The following is a 13942-nucleotide window of genomic DNA, read 5'->3' as shown; positions in this document are numbered from 1 at the left end:
TGACGCTAATGTTTCTTGTGAGACATAAAATAACAACAAAAAATAATACCAAGGAGCCGCAAGGAAGGATGAAATCAACACAATATGATAACAAACAGGCTAGAATTACTACAGAGACAAAAAATAGCTACAACAAGATGACTACAAACCTATTACAAAATTACAAAATTACGGCAGGCACAAAATTACTGACAAAAAAAATTAACTACAAAGAAATACAAACCAACCACAAAGAGACAGAAGATGACTTCAAAGAAACACAAAATTATTTCAAAGAAACACAAAATGACTTTCAAAAAAAACACAAAATGGCTTCAAAGAGACACAAAATGGCTTCAAAGAGACACAAAATAACTACAAAGAGACTTATAATGACAACAAAGACTCAAAGCAAATACAAAAAGACATAAAATAACTAAAATGAGACTCAAAATAAGTCAACATAAAATTACTACAAAGACACAAAATTATTACACAGACAAAATGACTACAACAAGGCAACAAGAACTACAAAAGACAAAAAATACCTAAAGACAGATAAAACCAGTTCAAAGAGACCAAATAACTACAAAGAGACTTATAATGACTGCAAAGACACAAAGCAAATACAAAAAGACAAAATAACTAGAATGAGACACAAAATTACTACAGAGGGACTGAATTACTACAAGGAGACAAACTTACTTCAAAGAGACAAAATTATCTTGTATTATCTTAGTACTTTTTTTGTCTGTTTGCAATAATTTTGAGTCTTTGTAGTCATTTTGTGTCTCATTCTAGTTGTTTTGTCTTTGTAGTAATTTAGTACCTTTTTAGTCATTTTAAGTCTCTGTAGTTATTTACTTAGAGACAAAATAATTACAGCGACTTAAAATTATTTCAAAGAGAGACGAAGTAATTACAAAGAGATTTTAAATGACTGCAAAGACACTAAATTATTAGAGACTCAAAAAACTACCAAGAAACACGATTGAGAGAAAATTACTACAGAGAGGCAAAAATTATATATATAAAACATGGAAAGCAGCGATAAAGATGCAATAAAATGACAGAAATACAAAACAACCACAAAGAAGTATAAAATAAATACAGAGACGCAAAGTGACCCAAGACACAAGATGACAACAGCAACACGCAAAATTATTAAAATGGTTGAAGTAGCTGGTATTGTTTTTAACATTGTGTGTGTGTGTGTGTGTGTGTGTGTGTGTGTGTGTGTGTGTGTGTGTGTGTGTGTGTGTGTGTATTTGTGTGTATTTGTGTCTGTGTATGCGTTACCATGGCAAAAAATATGGTCCTTGGCACACCCGCTTTAACAGGAAGTACCACAAAGGCAGCTTTGGCAGGTGTTTACACGTCTGCCTTGGACATTTTGTCAACACAATGGTGTTTGAGTCGCACAAAATGGCGTCACGAAACTTCAGAAGTTTTTAGTTGGGATCAAAATGATGGTTGATAGTAAAGATGGATGTGATGTGAGTCATGACTGCTGAGGACTCAGGTGTTCATGTCGTAAAGACGACTGAGTTCATGTGACGAGCAAAGGAGCTGGATGACCTCCGTTTTTTAGCTTTCATGTATTACACTAATTAAATACATTAACGGACTTAAATGAACATCTTCACCAATTTGGATTTATTTTACAGATGTGTATTTTTTAAAACCTGGGGTTTTGTATGTGTTTTGACCTTTAACATGCTCACAAAGCAGTTTAAAGCCACTGAAACCTGAGCTTTTAGAAAACTTTCTCCAGGGTTAAGACATTCAGAAATTCTGTCTGCAGTGTTGACAACACAAGCTGAGATTTGTCTTGGGACGTCATTGTTCTGCTATACTGAAGAAAAGAGGCATAAGAACCACCTGACATTTATGATTCCCCCCTTCTTCGATGCACCAATCGGCAGCTTCACACTGCAAGAATTCAGGGCAGGCATGAGGTGACACAAACATTTACAGGAGCAGCCCGTGATGGGTCCTTTCAGCCACTCTGTTTCCACTGCAGTGTTTGATCTGACAACTGCTATTGTCACATCAACTCCAAGTGCACCGAACCAATGGCCAAACAATTATTAGGCATAACTCCAGCTCTATGAGCACGTAGGAAATAAAACAATGTAGGTTTGTTATGTTAGTCTAGATGGCAAATTTAACATTGAAGATGATGATGTGTGAATGAAGGCTGCTACTCCATGAGGGCAGAAAAATGGCTCTCTCCAAATTCAACCAATCAGTCTTTCTGTCCTCTGATTTGAACCAATCACTGTTGAGACCCACTGTGCTGTTTATTGCAAGGAAATACCCTGAAGTAGGAACTTTTCCTCCCTGATAAGTCCCCAACAGAAGTTCAACATGGGCGGTTCCTGTGGTTGAAACAAACTGGAAGGTTCAGGTGGTTCTCAAACAACCTGCAAGTTACTGCGTGTGGAAAATGGTCTATTCCTGGTGGGATACTCCAATCAGTAATGCAGTTTGTTCAGGCCTCTGATTGGCCCGCATGGCTTCAGGGGGAGGGTTGTATCACCTCTTGTTGGTTCTTAGCAGTGCTTCAGTTGTGTTTTTGCTTTTTCAAAGACAGAAAATCAAATAATTAAAAAAAATACGCATGCACATGTGGACCTAAACTTAGCCCCAGTCTTAGCATTAAAATTACTTTACTATAATAGTATGTGTACTATAAAAAGTACTACTAATAAAAGAAAGAAATACAGTAGTTGTTGATAGCGATGTATTTGTTGTGCTGAATATGGATTTTTGTGTGTTGCAGTTTAAGAAAATTCAGAAGCAGTCATAAAGTGTTATTGTGGAAACAGAAAAAACACCTCAGAGGCTACAGTCTTGTCTAGCTTGTCGACACCTCCGTAAAAATGGATTTCTTATCTTAATTGCCTCCTCAAACCTCAGAGGTCAGCACTCTTTGCATTTTCATTCTAAGAATCTATTCTGAGATTTCTCTATGGCCACTTAAGTCCAGACTCCAGCCTCTCCCATACTCCTGGGAACTTAACTACCAGTGTTGTAGTTCTGGCTGGACGCTGAGAAGTCAAGCCTTAAATCCTACAGTTACAGTACACTATGTTCTAGGTTATTTCTGGTTGACTGAAAAACAATCTCTGCAACTCCTAAAACCATACGTTCGAGCATTGAGGATATTTTGCAATGTGAGATTGTTCTTCCACATGTGCCACAAAGCGTATCCTGTTACAAAGTGCATGCAGTTTTAATAGACACTGAGGTGCATTAAAAGATACAAGAATGTTCATACAGGATAGGAAAACTACTGATAATAATAGCAGAGCTGACACTTCTTTCGTGCAGGCATTTTTGGAACAAGGATGCAAAGAAATAAAGCAGAAACCACCATTCTGAAGACACAATACTGTATCTCAAAGCTTACTGTCCAGTTTGATTCAGAATAACATTACAGAGGCTGAATTCTGTACTTTGAAAGCATTTTTGATATCTAAACGGTGCCGTAGAATTTTCAGGAAAAGCTTTGTTTTTGCATCAATAAGAATTTAAAAGATTTGCACTATAAAAAATTATTAATAGCATCACTTGTGCTAAAATATTGATCACTTAGAGCATCTAAAACACACAAATGCATTGTAGAAAGTGGTTTGTGAAGGACACACTGACATTTTCATACATTTTTAATATTGCTATCACTACAGAGCTAATAACTTTGACATATTTGCAACCAAATCTGATACTCTTAACCTCATTTTCTGAAATATTATTAGAACACGACTGGTAAAGTGAATATGCTAAGCAAAAAAAGAGCAAGACAAATGACAAGAAACAGAATCGAGTCTTATATGGACCAGCTTTCCAACCGACTGCGTATGCTTTGTGTCAGTGGTTTAGCTATTTGTCAGTTTTTATGAATCCATCAATCAGACTTTTTGTGGAGCATTTTTCATGCAATTACAATGCAGCAAAAGTGCTTTAGAAAAGAAAACAATAAAAACAAGTCCTTTAGAAATAAATTATAATCAGAAAACACCAGAGGCAGGAGAAGTCAAAAACTCAGATGAGCAAAATAAGACAATAATAGAAAAGTGAAATGTAGAAAGCCACATAACTCAGAATAAAGGGTATAAATAAATAGACAAATAAATTAATTAAAAACAAATAAAAGCCAAGCTAAAGATTAGGACTTAAATTTGATTTTAAATGCAAAAATTTAAATGTGATAAATAAAATATGTTGCAGTTTCAACAGCATAAAGTATACTTTTAATAAGCAGAGTACACATTACTATCTTTATTAAACGTGTACACTTTAATTCTGACAGATACTTATAGTTAGATTTAGCAGTTTTACTCTTCATACAATATGTTTCTATTATCATTTCTGCTTACAAAAATCCTCAGGCCTTAAGCTTTTATAGACAACTGTACAAAATATATTAAATTAATACAGAATATATTTCACAGGCATTTGGCTTTGTGGCCCTTGATGTTGTATTTTTATGGTTGTTTGATTAACACAGTATTTTAGTCTGGAGTACTGACTTCACATACTGGAATGGAAGAATATTTTTATGACAGCATAACGCCTCCTAATGATTTATAGTTTCCACTTCGTTTAATTATATGTTTATGTATGGAGATGTTTGATCTTTTAACAATTATGGAACCATGCTTTTAATTACAGAGAAGGCTATGTTTAAAAACTTGTATTTAAGGTGCTCAGCCTGAAACATTTTGCACCGATCAATTCTGAAAATCTGGGATATTTACAATTCTACAATTCTAGAATTTCATTTAGCAGACGCTTTTGTCCAAAACAACGTACAACACAAGCAAGAATTCAGACATAAGGAAAAACCTTTACTAAGTGCAAAAAGTGCTTCAAGTGCTTTGATAAGATGTTTTCTTTTAAACTAATGGAAATTTTTTTTAAATCTAAAACGGTACGTATTCGATTTACTTTTTCTATTTGTATCAATAGATTTTAACTACAATACATATTATAACAGTATTGATTAATATGAATGAAAAAATAAAAAGTTACCGCAAATGTTTTCTCTATATTGTTTTTTCTCATATTCTGAGCCTGAGATGTGCATTTATGAAGCACCGGCATGCACCAAATTTAAATTTTCATTCCAATCTGTGTTCTAAATATTTTTACAGAGGGGTTTGATCACATTTTAGTCATAGCCTGCTTTAAAAACATGATAAAAATGAGATCCCGTCGACATTACATGCAGAATCGCTCCACTTTAAATAATAATTGCTCGCTTGCTTGATAAACTCGCTCTGTTTGTGTGCAGCGCATGGCTTTAAAAGCATTTTTCAGCTATAATTTAAAGAGGATCCGGCGGTTCTGAGCCTCGGAGGGTCTGGCTGACATTCCTCAGGCTGCCGGTGTGGCTGCGGAGCGGCGGGGAGCGGCTGCCTCCCTCTGCTGCTCAGTGCGGGCAGCGCTGCTCCACTGATCTACTGACCCACTTTCCGAAGGAGCCGAACGACAAAGAATACGGACAAAACCTCCCGCGGCCACGTGACCAACTAAGCTCCTCGAGGGGGCAGTTTTGGTGGAAAACTTTTAGTAACAAACATGGCGGCGGCAGCGGCGGGCGGAAGAATTCTAAGCTTAGCAAAACATATTTATTTAAAAAGCTGGGAGGAAACAGTCGCCATGGTTACAGTGACGCGGCAGCATGAATTTGTAAGTATTCCTCCCGAAAAAGAACAAAGCCCCCCCACAGTGCGCGCGTCCAGCCGATGACGAGCACGTAGTACGGAGGCATGAATGGACAAACTTCCGCCGGTGCGGCTACGCTCGGCACGACCCGCTGCCAACCGGCATTATTTATTTGGCGCAGCAGGCAGGTGTGTGGCCGCACCGGTCGCTGCTGCTTGCTTTTGCCGGCAGGTTGCTACCGACGCCCCGTTAAGAGGCATCGTAACAGTAGCTGCTGACAGAAGTAAGTGTCAACTCTTTTAAAAGAAAAGTTGAATGAATGCAAACAGCGACTCAACCGTTAGTCGAGAAGTTTCTAGAGGGAAGCTAGCATCTCTGACCTGATATCTTCTCCGAGTGAGAAAGAAGTTGTAAAACGAAAAAAGAAAAGACAAAAGGCGCCGGTTTGATATTAAAAGTAGCGGAAAATACACACAGTCACCAGCCCAGGCACCTACCTGCTGCCCGGTCCGCAGTCCCGTCAGAGCCGCCGGCCGACATGCCTACAGACTGGAGCCGGTGTGCCCGGTGCAGGCTACGGAGCGCCGCGGCGCATGTGGAGCCGCCAGCTGTAGTAGTAAGAAGCTGTGGAGGAGAGGAGGGAGCTTCACAGAGACGGGGTGTTGTAAAATTGACTTCATTTTTTCTCTCTCACCCTCCTCCTCCCGTATTTTTTTTCACAAAGGAGGCGGAGGGGGGTTAGAAACGTGAGGGATGGGTGAGAACGGAACACCCATGTCCTTTAGGAAACAAGGACGACAGAGAAGAATGCACACTTGTCCCCTCCTCCTCCTTTATCGCCTTTTCGGTTCATTCATGTCCGCTGGACGCAGTGTATGGGCGTTTACAGCTTCAGACCATTCATTTTAGCTCGGCCAAGAAAACGGGAACGTTCAGGGAAGTGTTTTCTAGTCATGAATCAGCATCACTTGGATCAGAGGATAAAATTAGCATACATGCATAAATATGGGTGAGACTGGCTAATAAATTTAGAATGTGCTTCATTAACAAGGCTGCAAAGCATGATTCAAAATGCTCATCTTCTGCGAAAAAGAAGAGACTAATAGAAGAGATTCTACAGGTCTGAACACATGAAGTGAGTGTTTTCTTCTGAGTTTTCAATCACAGACCCCAACGATGCTGTCAGACTGGATGGTCTGACAGGAAACGTGCAATGGCAGTATGTCAGCGCTAATAAATTAATCTATGATTCATGACAAACAGAGCCGGCCCAGCCTCTCGGTTTCTCCGCTGCAACGCACGTTTTGGTGACCTGAAAAAATGCCGTGTGCGCGTCACCGATCTGACTCTGCTACTCTCTGGTTTTCCTCCAAACAGAGAAGCAGCAGGAAGAGGTCTCACTCTGTCCGTAATACCTGCTTTGATCAACGCAGTCACACACCCATGGGTGCAAGTGGATATATTACAAACAATAAGTTGAGTTAATTTTAAAACACCTATGGATTCCATTTGAGTTTGTTTCACATATCTTTTACAAACATGTTTCTCCATTACATTTGTGCAGTCTGAGCACAGAAGGTTGTAGTTTTCCACATCAGGCTTGTGTATGCTGCATACTGGACGATGACCGGCTTCTAAACTTGTCTCAGTGTCACCAAATCCTGCTGTACCTAACTTTCCCTTGCAGCAGATGAAACTAAAAACAGATTTCGATCATCAAAGTGCACTAGCAACAAGCACAACACGTTTTTGAAATGAGAGATGTTCAAGTTATGACAAGCACTGTGTTCTTGTTATAAAGGCACAAGAAGCATTCAACCTCAGTTTAATGCCAAGAAGATGTCAGTGAGTGATGCACTGACGCATTATTTGTTTTGTTTTTTTTTTGTTTCCAAAACTGCTTTCCTGAACCCATAAGTCTGCACAAAACATGGTTGGTTTACTATTCAAACACACCTGAGTTCCCTCAGTGAGCACTTTGCAGCTTGAATATGAGTTACACAGAAGATAAGTCATTTCTAACATACCACATGCAAATAAAAAAACTTCCATGGTGAACAGCTTCTCAAAAATAAAATAAAATTGTCCACTGAGATCATTTTATGGCTGCATTTACAGCTAGTTCTTCATAGTCAGTTCTATGATTTTTCAAAGTACACAAATATATTTACTAAATAAAAGTATATACCAGCACACAGACACTCATTTGACCTGTAACTATTAAAAATAAACTTAAACTGGCAGCTTTATTCGACTGAAACGATATCACAGGTGACAAATGAAAGATTGTTGATGTCAGTTTGGGCTGCAGTCAGGCGCTTATCTGTCCATAACCTCACCATTTTGAAGGCAAAGAAGTCATATCAGACATCATAGTACGAAATGCTTTGTATTTATCCAGATGTTGTTGGACACATCTATCCAGAGCGTGATGTGACAGCTAAATGTGTCCCACAACGTGATGCTGTCCCCTGAAATGTCCACTACCTGAAGGGCTCGGTGAAGTGAACGTTCTACAAACTGCATCAACAACCTCATCAAATTTGTCACATATTTGTGGCACTAATCGATGGATTTAGTGGTTTTACTCATCATCATTTCCAAACAAATATCCCCTATGTTAAAAAGAATTGATAGAATTTAATGAAATGTAGTTTTGTGCATATTTTGTAGTTATTTGAAGATGAGACATTAGTTCAGCTTTATTTAAGGTATTAAGGCATTGTCAGACTTTACATAATTTGGGTCATCAGGGTTTCCGTGATCACAAATTTCTCCAAACAGCATATAAAAGACAAAGAAAAGACAAAATGGACCTAATGTAGTAGTTAAATATTCTCCTGTCCTCATTTCCCCCAGCGTTTAAAAAGACACTTCAGAGTTGCAGCTCAGAGTGGTGCCTCCTGCTTCGTTGACGATCTTCGGCTCTCACCTACATAGTGTATTTCGAGACCTTTGCACGAGACTTTACGTAAGAAGGGAGGCTGCACGTGCCAGCGAGAAACGTGTTGACCTATATATTATATAACTCGCCGGTCACGTGGCGACGGTTGGCTCGTTAACCCATTTAAAGCCCGTCTGCGGAGAAAGTATGGTGTCCCAGTGCACTCTGCAACCCGGAGACATCGGCAGAGGACCGCAGACACACGGAAGAGCGCCACAGTGACACAGTTATACACTTCTACATTTAACTGAGAAAGCACTGATTTGATGCTGCACGCTGATGAGCTAGCAGAAACAAACAGCTCCAACACAGTATAACACGCTAGCATGAACAGCTTCTCTGTTATTTCAGGTTATACAGAATATTTAAAAAACGCAGCTGCTGATCTAGGAGAAAAAAATAAGACAGGCGACACAGACAAACCTTGAAAGTTTTCAATTTTGAAGTTTAAACTTTACAGTGTCATATATGATGTGAATTTGCCCAAGTAATGTAAATATTGGGGATGAAAACCCTTCAAAAATATGTAAAATACAACTTTACTTGGCTATAATAAATAATAACACTAACAACCTACAGAATTATTAACTATAGAGATTAGCTAATTTAAATATCAGCCAGGATGCCACAGTAAGTCTAATAAAGTCTAAGTCAGTAATGTTAGTTATGTAGAAAAATAATTATGTACAACAGGGGTGTCAAACTTATTTTAGTTCTGGAGCCACATTCAGCCCAATTTAATGTTAAGTGGGCCGGACCAGTTAAATTACAGCATATTAATCCATAAAACCTCAAATTTTTCCTTTGTTTTCATGCAAAAAAGTATGTTCTTCAAATGTTCACATTTAATGAACAGAACGTTATGAACAAGCTGAAGTTTCTTCAGAAAAATAAATTCAATTTCAGCAATAATATGCCTCAGTTTATCATTTACACATAACTTACAGATGTCTACAAAGGCACAAAACATTTAGTCATGATCAAAACAACAACCGTCGGACAAGACAAAAAACAAGACAAAATATAACAAAAATGAGAGACAAAATGACAAAAATGAGACAAAAAAATACACGAATGACACAAGCAAGCCAACCCCCCCCCCCCACACACACACACACACACAAAATAATGAATGAAGCTAAACACAAAATGAGAAAAATAAGACAAAAATACAAGCGTGACAAAAAGGGAACAAAATGACAGACATGAGACAAACAACAAAACTCAGACAACACACAACAAAAACAAGACAAAATATTACACAAATGAGACACAAAGCGACAAAAGAACAATGAGAAATATCATATTTTACTTTTTGATCAAAAAATGTGTCCAGAAATTATTTTAGATTTATAGTTTTACAAATGTTCAGTTTGCACTCAATGTCTTCTCTGTAGTTTTTTACTCTTTACAAAATCATTCCAAGGGGCCGGATTGGACCCTCTGCATGTTTGACACCCCTGATGTAGAATAATCTGACTTATTTAGAGCAAAAGTTAAGAAACTGCAATTTAAGCCCAACAAATGTGTCACAACAGGATGAAAGTGGCATTTCACATCCAAACAGTCAACTTTACTTTGGCACTACAATATTTTGCAGAACATTATTCAGCACCATAACTCAGGAACAGAAGGAGATGTGACCACATTTCACATTTAAAATCAGTGACACTAATCTTCCCTGTGCTGATTGTAAAGATCTTCTGAGCTGCTGGTTAGAAAATGTGTCTGGAGAATCCATGTGTCTGAATTTGGAGCGTCTCTGCAGCAACATCCAAGCTTTCATTTAATCTTTGTCCACTTTCACGACTAGAACTTCCATCAGAATCCGCTTCATTGTCCAAGCATGTGAACCCATACTAGGAATTTAGCTTCTCTCAGTGAACTTACACACTTCAAAGTCTTCACTACCGTTCAAAAGTTTGGGGTCACCCAAACAATTTCATGTTTTCCATGAAAACTTCATCTTCATTGAAAAAGCTGCTTTTGTTTCTAAGTGACCCCAAACTTTTAAATGAACTTGAGAAATGATGGGAACATTGTTGATTAGCTTTCAAGCAGTGCATTTCATAAACTAGTTATCAATTTACTGAGTGGACAAAGCTTGACTCCACCACCATCTGCTCAGCTGTGAACTCTGCTACATGTGCTGCAGACAATGCTGATACTAAAGAATGGAGCTGGAACTGTTTTGCTGGACAAACTATATGATGAAACCGTTTCTGAGATCCTCAAAATGCAGGACAAACAGGTTTAGGAACAGTTTCTACCCATGGTCCATCAGACCTGAATGCACAATGTCACTTTTTGCTGCTTTCGTGCACTTTCCTAACACATTTATCCTATGCTACTGGTTCTTATTCCATTTCATTTACCTCCCATATTGTATATATCTGGCCTCCTTTGCAGATATTGTCATTTTTAATATTGTTTTATTATATATGTACATTTGATTTTATTATTTAATGTTGATGTTTTATTTCTTATTGCTTGCTGTCCTGCACCGTCCAGCAGAAGCTATTTATATTTTCATCATGCCATGTATGACGACAATAAAGCCAGTCTGGTTCTAAATTATCCCAAGCATTTTGTTGTTGTTTTTTGTGTCTGTTTTTTACACTCTACCGTTCAAATGTTTGGGGTCATCCAAACAATTTCATGTTTTCCATGGAAGCAAATACTTTTATCCATGTGCTAACACAATGTAGCATTAGAACACAGGAGTGATGGTTGCTGGAAATGTTCCTCTGTACCCCTATGGAGATATTCCATTAAAAATTTGCAGCTAGAACAGTCATTTACCACATTAACAATGTCTACACTGGCTTTGTCATTCATTTAATGTTATCTTTATTGAACAAACTGCTTTTCTTTCAAAAACAAGGATTTCTAAACAGCAAGCATCCAACTACAAGTGCAAAAGAACCAGTAAAAATGCAGTAAAATGTAACATGTCCACGTAAAATAGCTTTGAGGTCAGTGTCAATATGCTAAATAAACAGTGCATGTATGCAAGATATATCAACATTTAAGATGTTTAAATGATAGTCTCAGTGTGTCCAGTTCATATAGTATTAACAGTTTCTTTTTTCTTATTTATCTTCTAACAGTGAAGGAGTGACTCCATTTTAAGAAGAAAAGACCTCCAGCAAAACCAAGATCAGAGACGTCAGCCATCTGCTTCGACCGGTTTAGGTGAGGGAAACATGGAGACAGAAAAACAATAGCAGCAACACACAGACAACGAGTTAGTTAGAGATTAGATGTGCTCATATATTCCTTTATGTATTTTGTCTTGACGTCTGAGAGGTGGAAAACCCATAAAGTAGCCTTTAAACAATATGAGGTATAAATAGGTTTGTTTTGGCCTGTGGGTGTGTTTGTCGAAGGGGGCAGTGAGTTCAGCATGCAGTTCCCTCTCTTACTGCAGGTTATTTGTGCCTTTGGAGCTCGGCTTCTTTTTTGATATACATTCTGAAGTCTTGACTTGTTGGTGATCTTTCTACGTCCGTATGCTCCACCCCTCACTCTGAGCTTTGTGTTATTTTGTCTTAGTCATGACTGAAGAATGTGTCTCTGTCCGTGTTCCTGGTTTGGTCTGCAGTTAAACAGCCAGCAAATCATTTAGATGTCCGAAATAAACCGCTGATGTGATTTAATGATGGTTGATTCAAAAAACATGGGTGAAAAACAACTCTAAAAGGCCAGTTATTTCATAATTTAGGTCAATTTGATGAAAAAAAAGTAACTTAATATCACAGATTTTGTCATTTTACTAAGTTTGAATCTCAAATACATTGTAGTCCAACAATACTAGGATAATAGCATGTGGCTGCATTTTAACTTTCAGGTGAAAACAGGAGATTAGTGGGACTGCAAATGTGCGTTCAAGTCCAGAATAATGAATGTTAGATGTTCGAAAGTAAGCTTAGGATGTGGCCTTTCTCTCCTCTGTAAACTGATAACGAAATGTAAAAATAAAGCAACAACACAGGCTGTTTCCTGCTGACTCCTGCAGTGAGTTCCTCTATTGTGGTGATAATGGGGTCATGACATGACAGCCACCTCTGTATCTGCTGCCTTTACGAGCACTTAAGTAACCTGCCTCACTGCACTAACCTGATTTCTTAATGGAAACCAGAAACCCGGTTTCCCTAATCGGGGTAAGGGATTAAGAGAAACCCGGTTAAGAGATTTTTTGCTGAGAGGGGAAAAAAAGAGAGAAAAACGTGAATTCTTGGTCATTCATAGATGCCATGTGTGGAAGAAGAGGATCAGTGCCAACATCTGGACACACACTCAGTCATTACACAGCCCGAAAATGATGCAGCAAAGAAGAATGAAGTTTTTTCCCCAGTCGGTAAAATACTAAAGCAATAAACGAGTCATCCTGCGTAAAACCGCATCACACTGCTGCGTCATATTATTATTACATGCGGTTAAAAAGCGTAAATACAGAGTTTGGTTCGAATAATGTGGAGCAGCACCTCTAAGAAATGTCTAGATACGTGCAATCAGATCACTTTTAAAAGAATTAATAACACCACCTATTGTTGATGGTGTCACACGCATCTAAGATCTGAAAAAGAGCAGTTTGTACTTTTCATGTACTTTTTTCAAGTTTCGACGTGACAACGGAGCAGATCGTCCATAGGAGCCTCACAGCAGAGAGCACTAGTATTAGAGTTCCTAACTAGTATGTGTCAGGAGCTCCATCTAGTGGCTGAGAACGGTCACTGCACCAAGCTGTGCCGCTTTTAAAAGACATAACACTACTATATTACAGTTTACAATCTGCTTCGTGTTTTGTTCTTTAGTTTGAAGTAGTGAATGCCTTTAGGTGCCCGAATACGTTAGGCATCTCGTTATATATATATATATATATATATATATATATATATATATATATATATATATATATATATATATATATATTTTTTTAAACAAATGCATTGATTGGATGTTTTCAAGTGCAAAACTATGTTATGCATTTTGTAGCAACTACACCAAGTCATGGGAAGGTCAATCCAGAACTGGAGGACAAGAAGGAGGAAAAGAATGTTTCAAAAATATTTTTAAAATACCACAAAGGCTGGTAGACACTAGCCATGATGAGTGCATCATTTTATCCACCTCTCTTCTTACTGTGATGCCCCCATCACTTTGGAACAGGGTAAATCTGGACTCATCAAACCACATGATGAACCATATTTTTTTTCTGGAAGATGATGGTTCTCCACTATCCTTCAGGTTTTAATAATGTGTTGGACAGTTCTTAACCTGATTTTAGTAGTTTTATCTCCTAAGTTGTTTTCTTTGCTTGATGCAGGCCAATAATTTGACCCT

The 13942-nt window shown here is 38.0% G+C and overlaps 1 protein-coding gene across 2 annotated transcripts in view; it reads right to left on the bottom strand.

Moving 5' to 3' along the window:
- Positions 1-6531, bottom strand: part of LOC110965282 (aryl hydrocarbon receptor nuclear translocator-like protein 2) — a 45068-nt gene extending 38537 nt beyond the window's left edge. For both annotated transcript variants that reach the window (XM_051950804.1, XM_051950805.1), the window contains exon 1: positions 6150-6531. In XM_051950804.1, the coding sequence (XP_051806764.1) occupies positions 6150-6192 (43 nt within the window). In that variant the 5' untranslated portion in view covers positions 6193-6531. The remainder of the gene's footprint in view (positions 1-6149) is intronic.
- Positions 6532-13942: the final 7411 nt, after the last annotated feature.

The sequence above is a fragment of the Acanthochromis polyacanthus genome, chromosome 1 (genome assembly GCF_021347895.1).
Source record: "Acanthochromis polyacanthus isolate Apoly-LR-REF ecotype Palm Island chromosome 1, KAUST_Apoly_ChrSc, whole genome shotgun sequence".
Classification (NCBI taxonomy): Eukaryota; Metazoa; Chordata; class Actinopteri; family Pomacentridae; genus Acanthochromis; species Acanthochromis polyacanthus.
The sequence above is the reverse complement of the archived record's forward strand: the minus strand, read 5'-3'. Positions and strand labels throughout refer to the sequence as shown.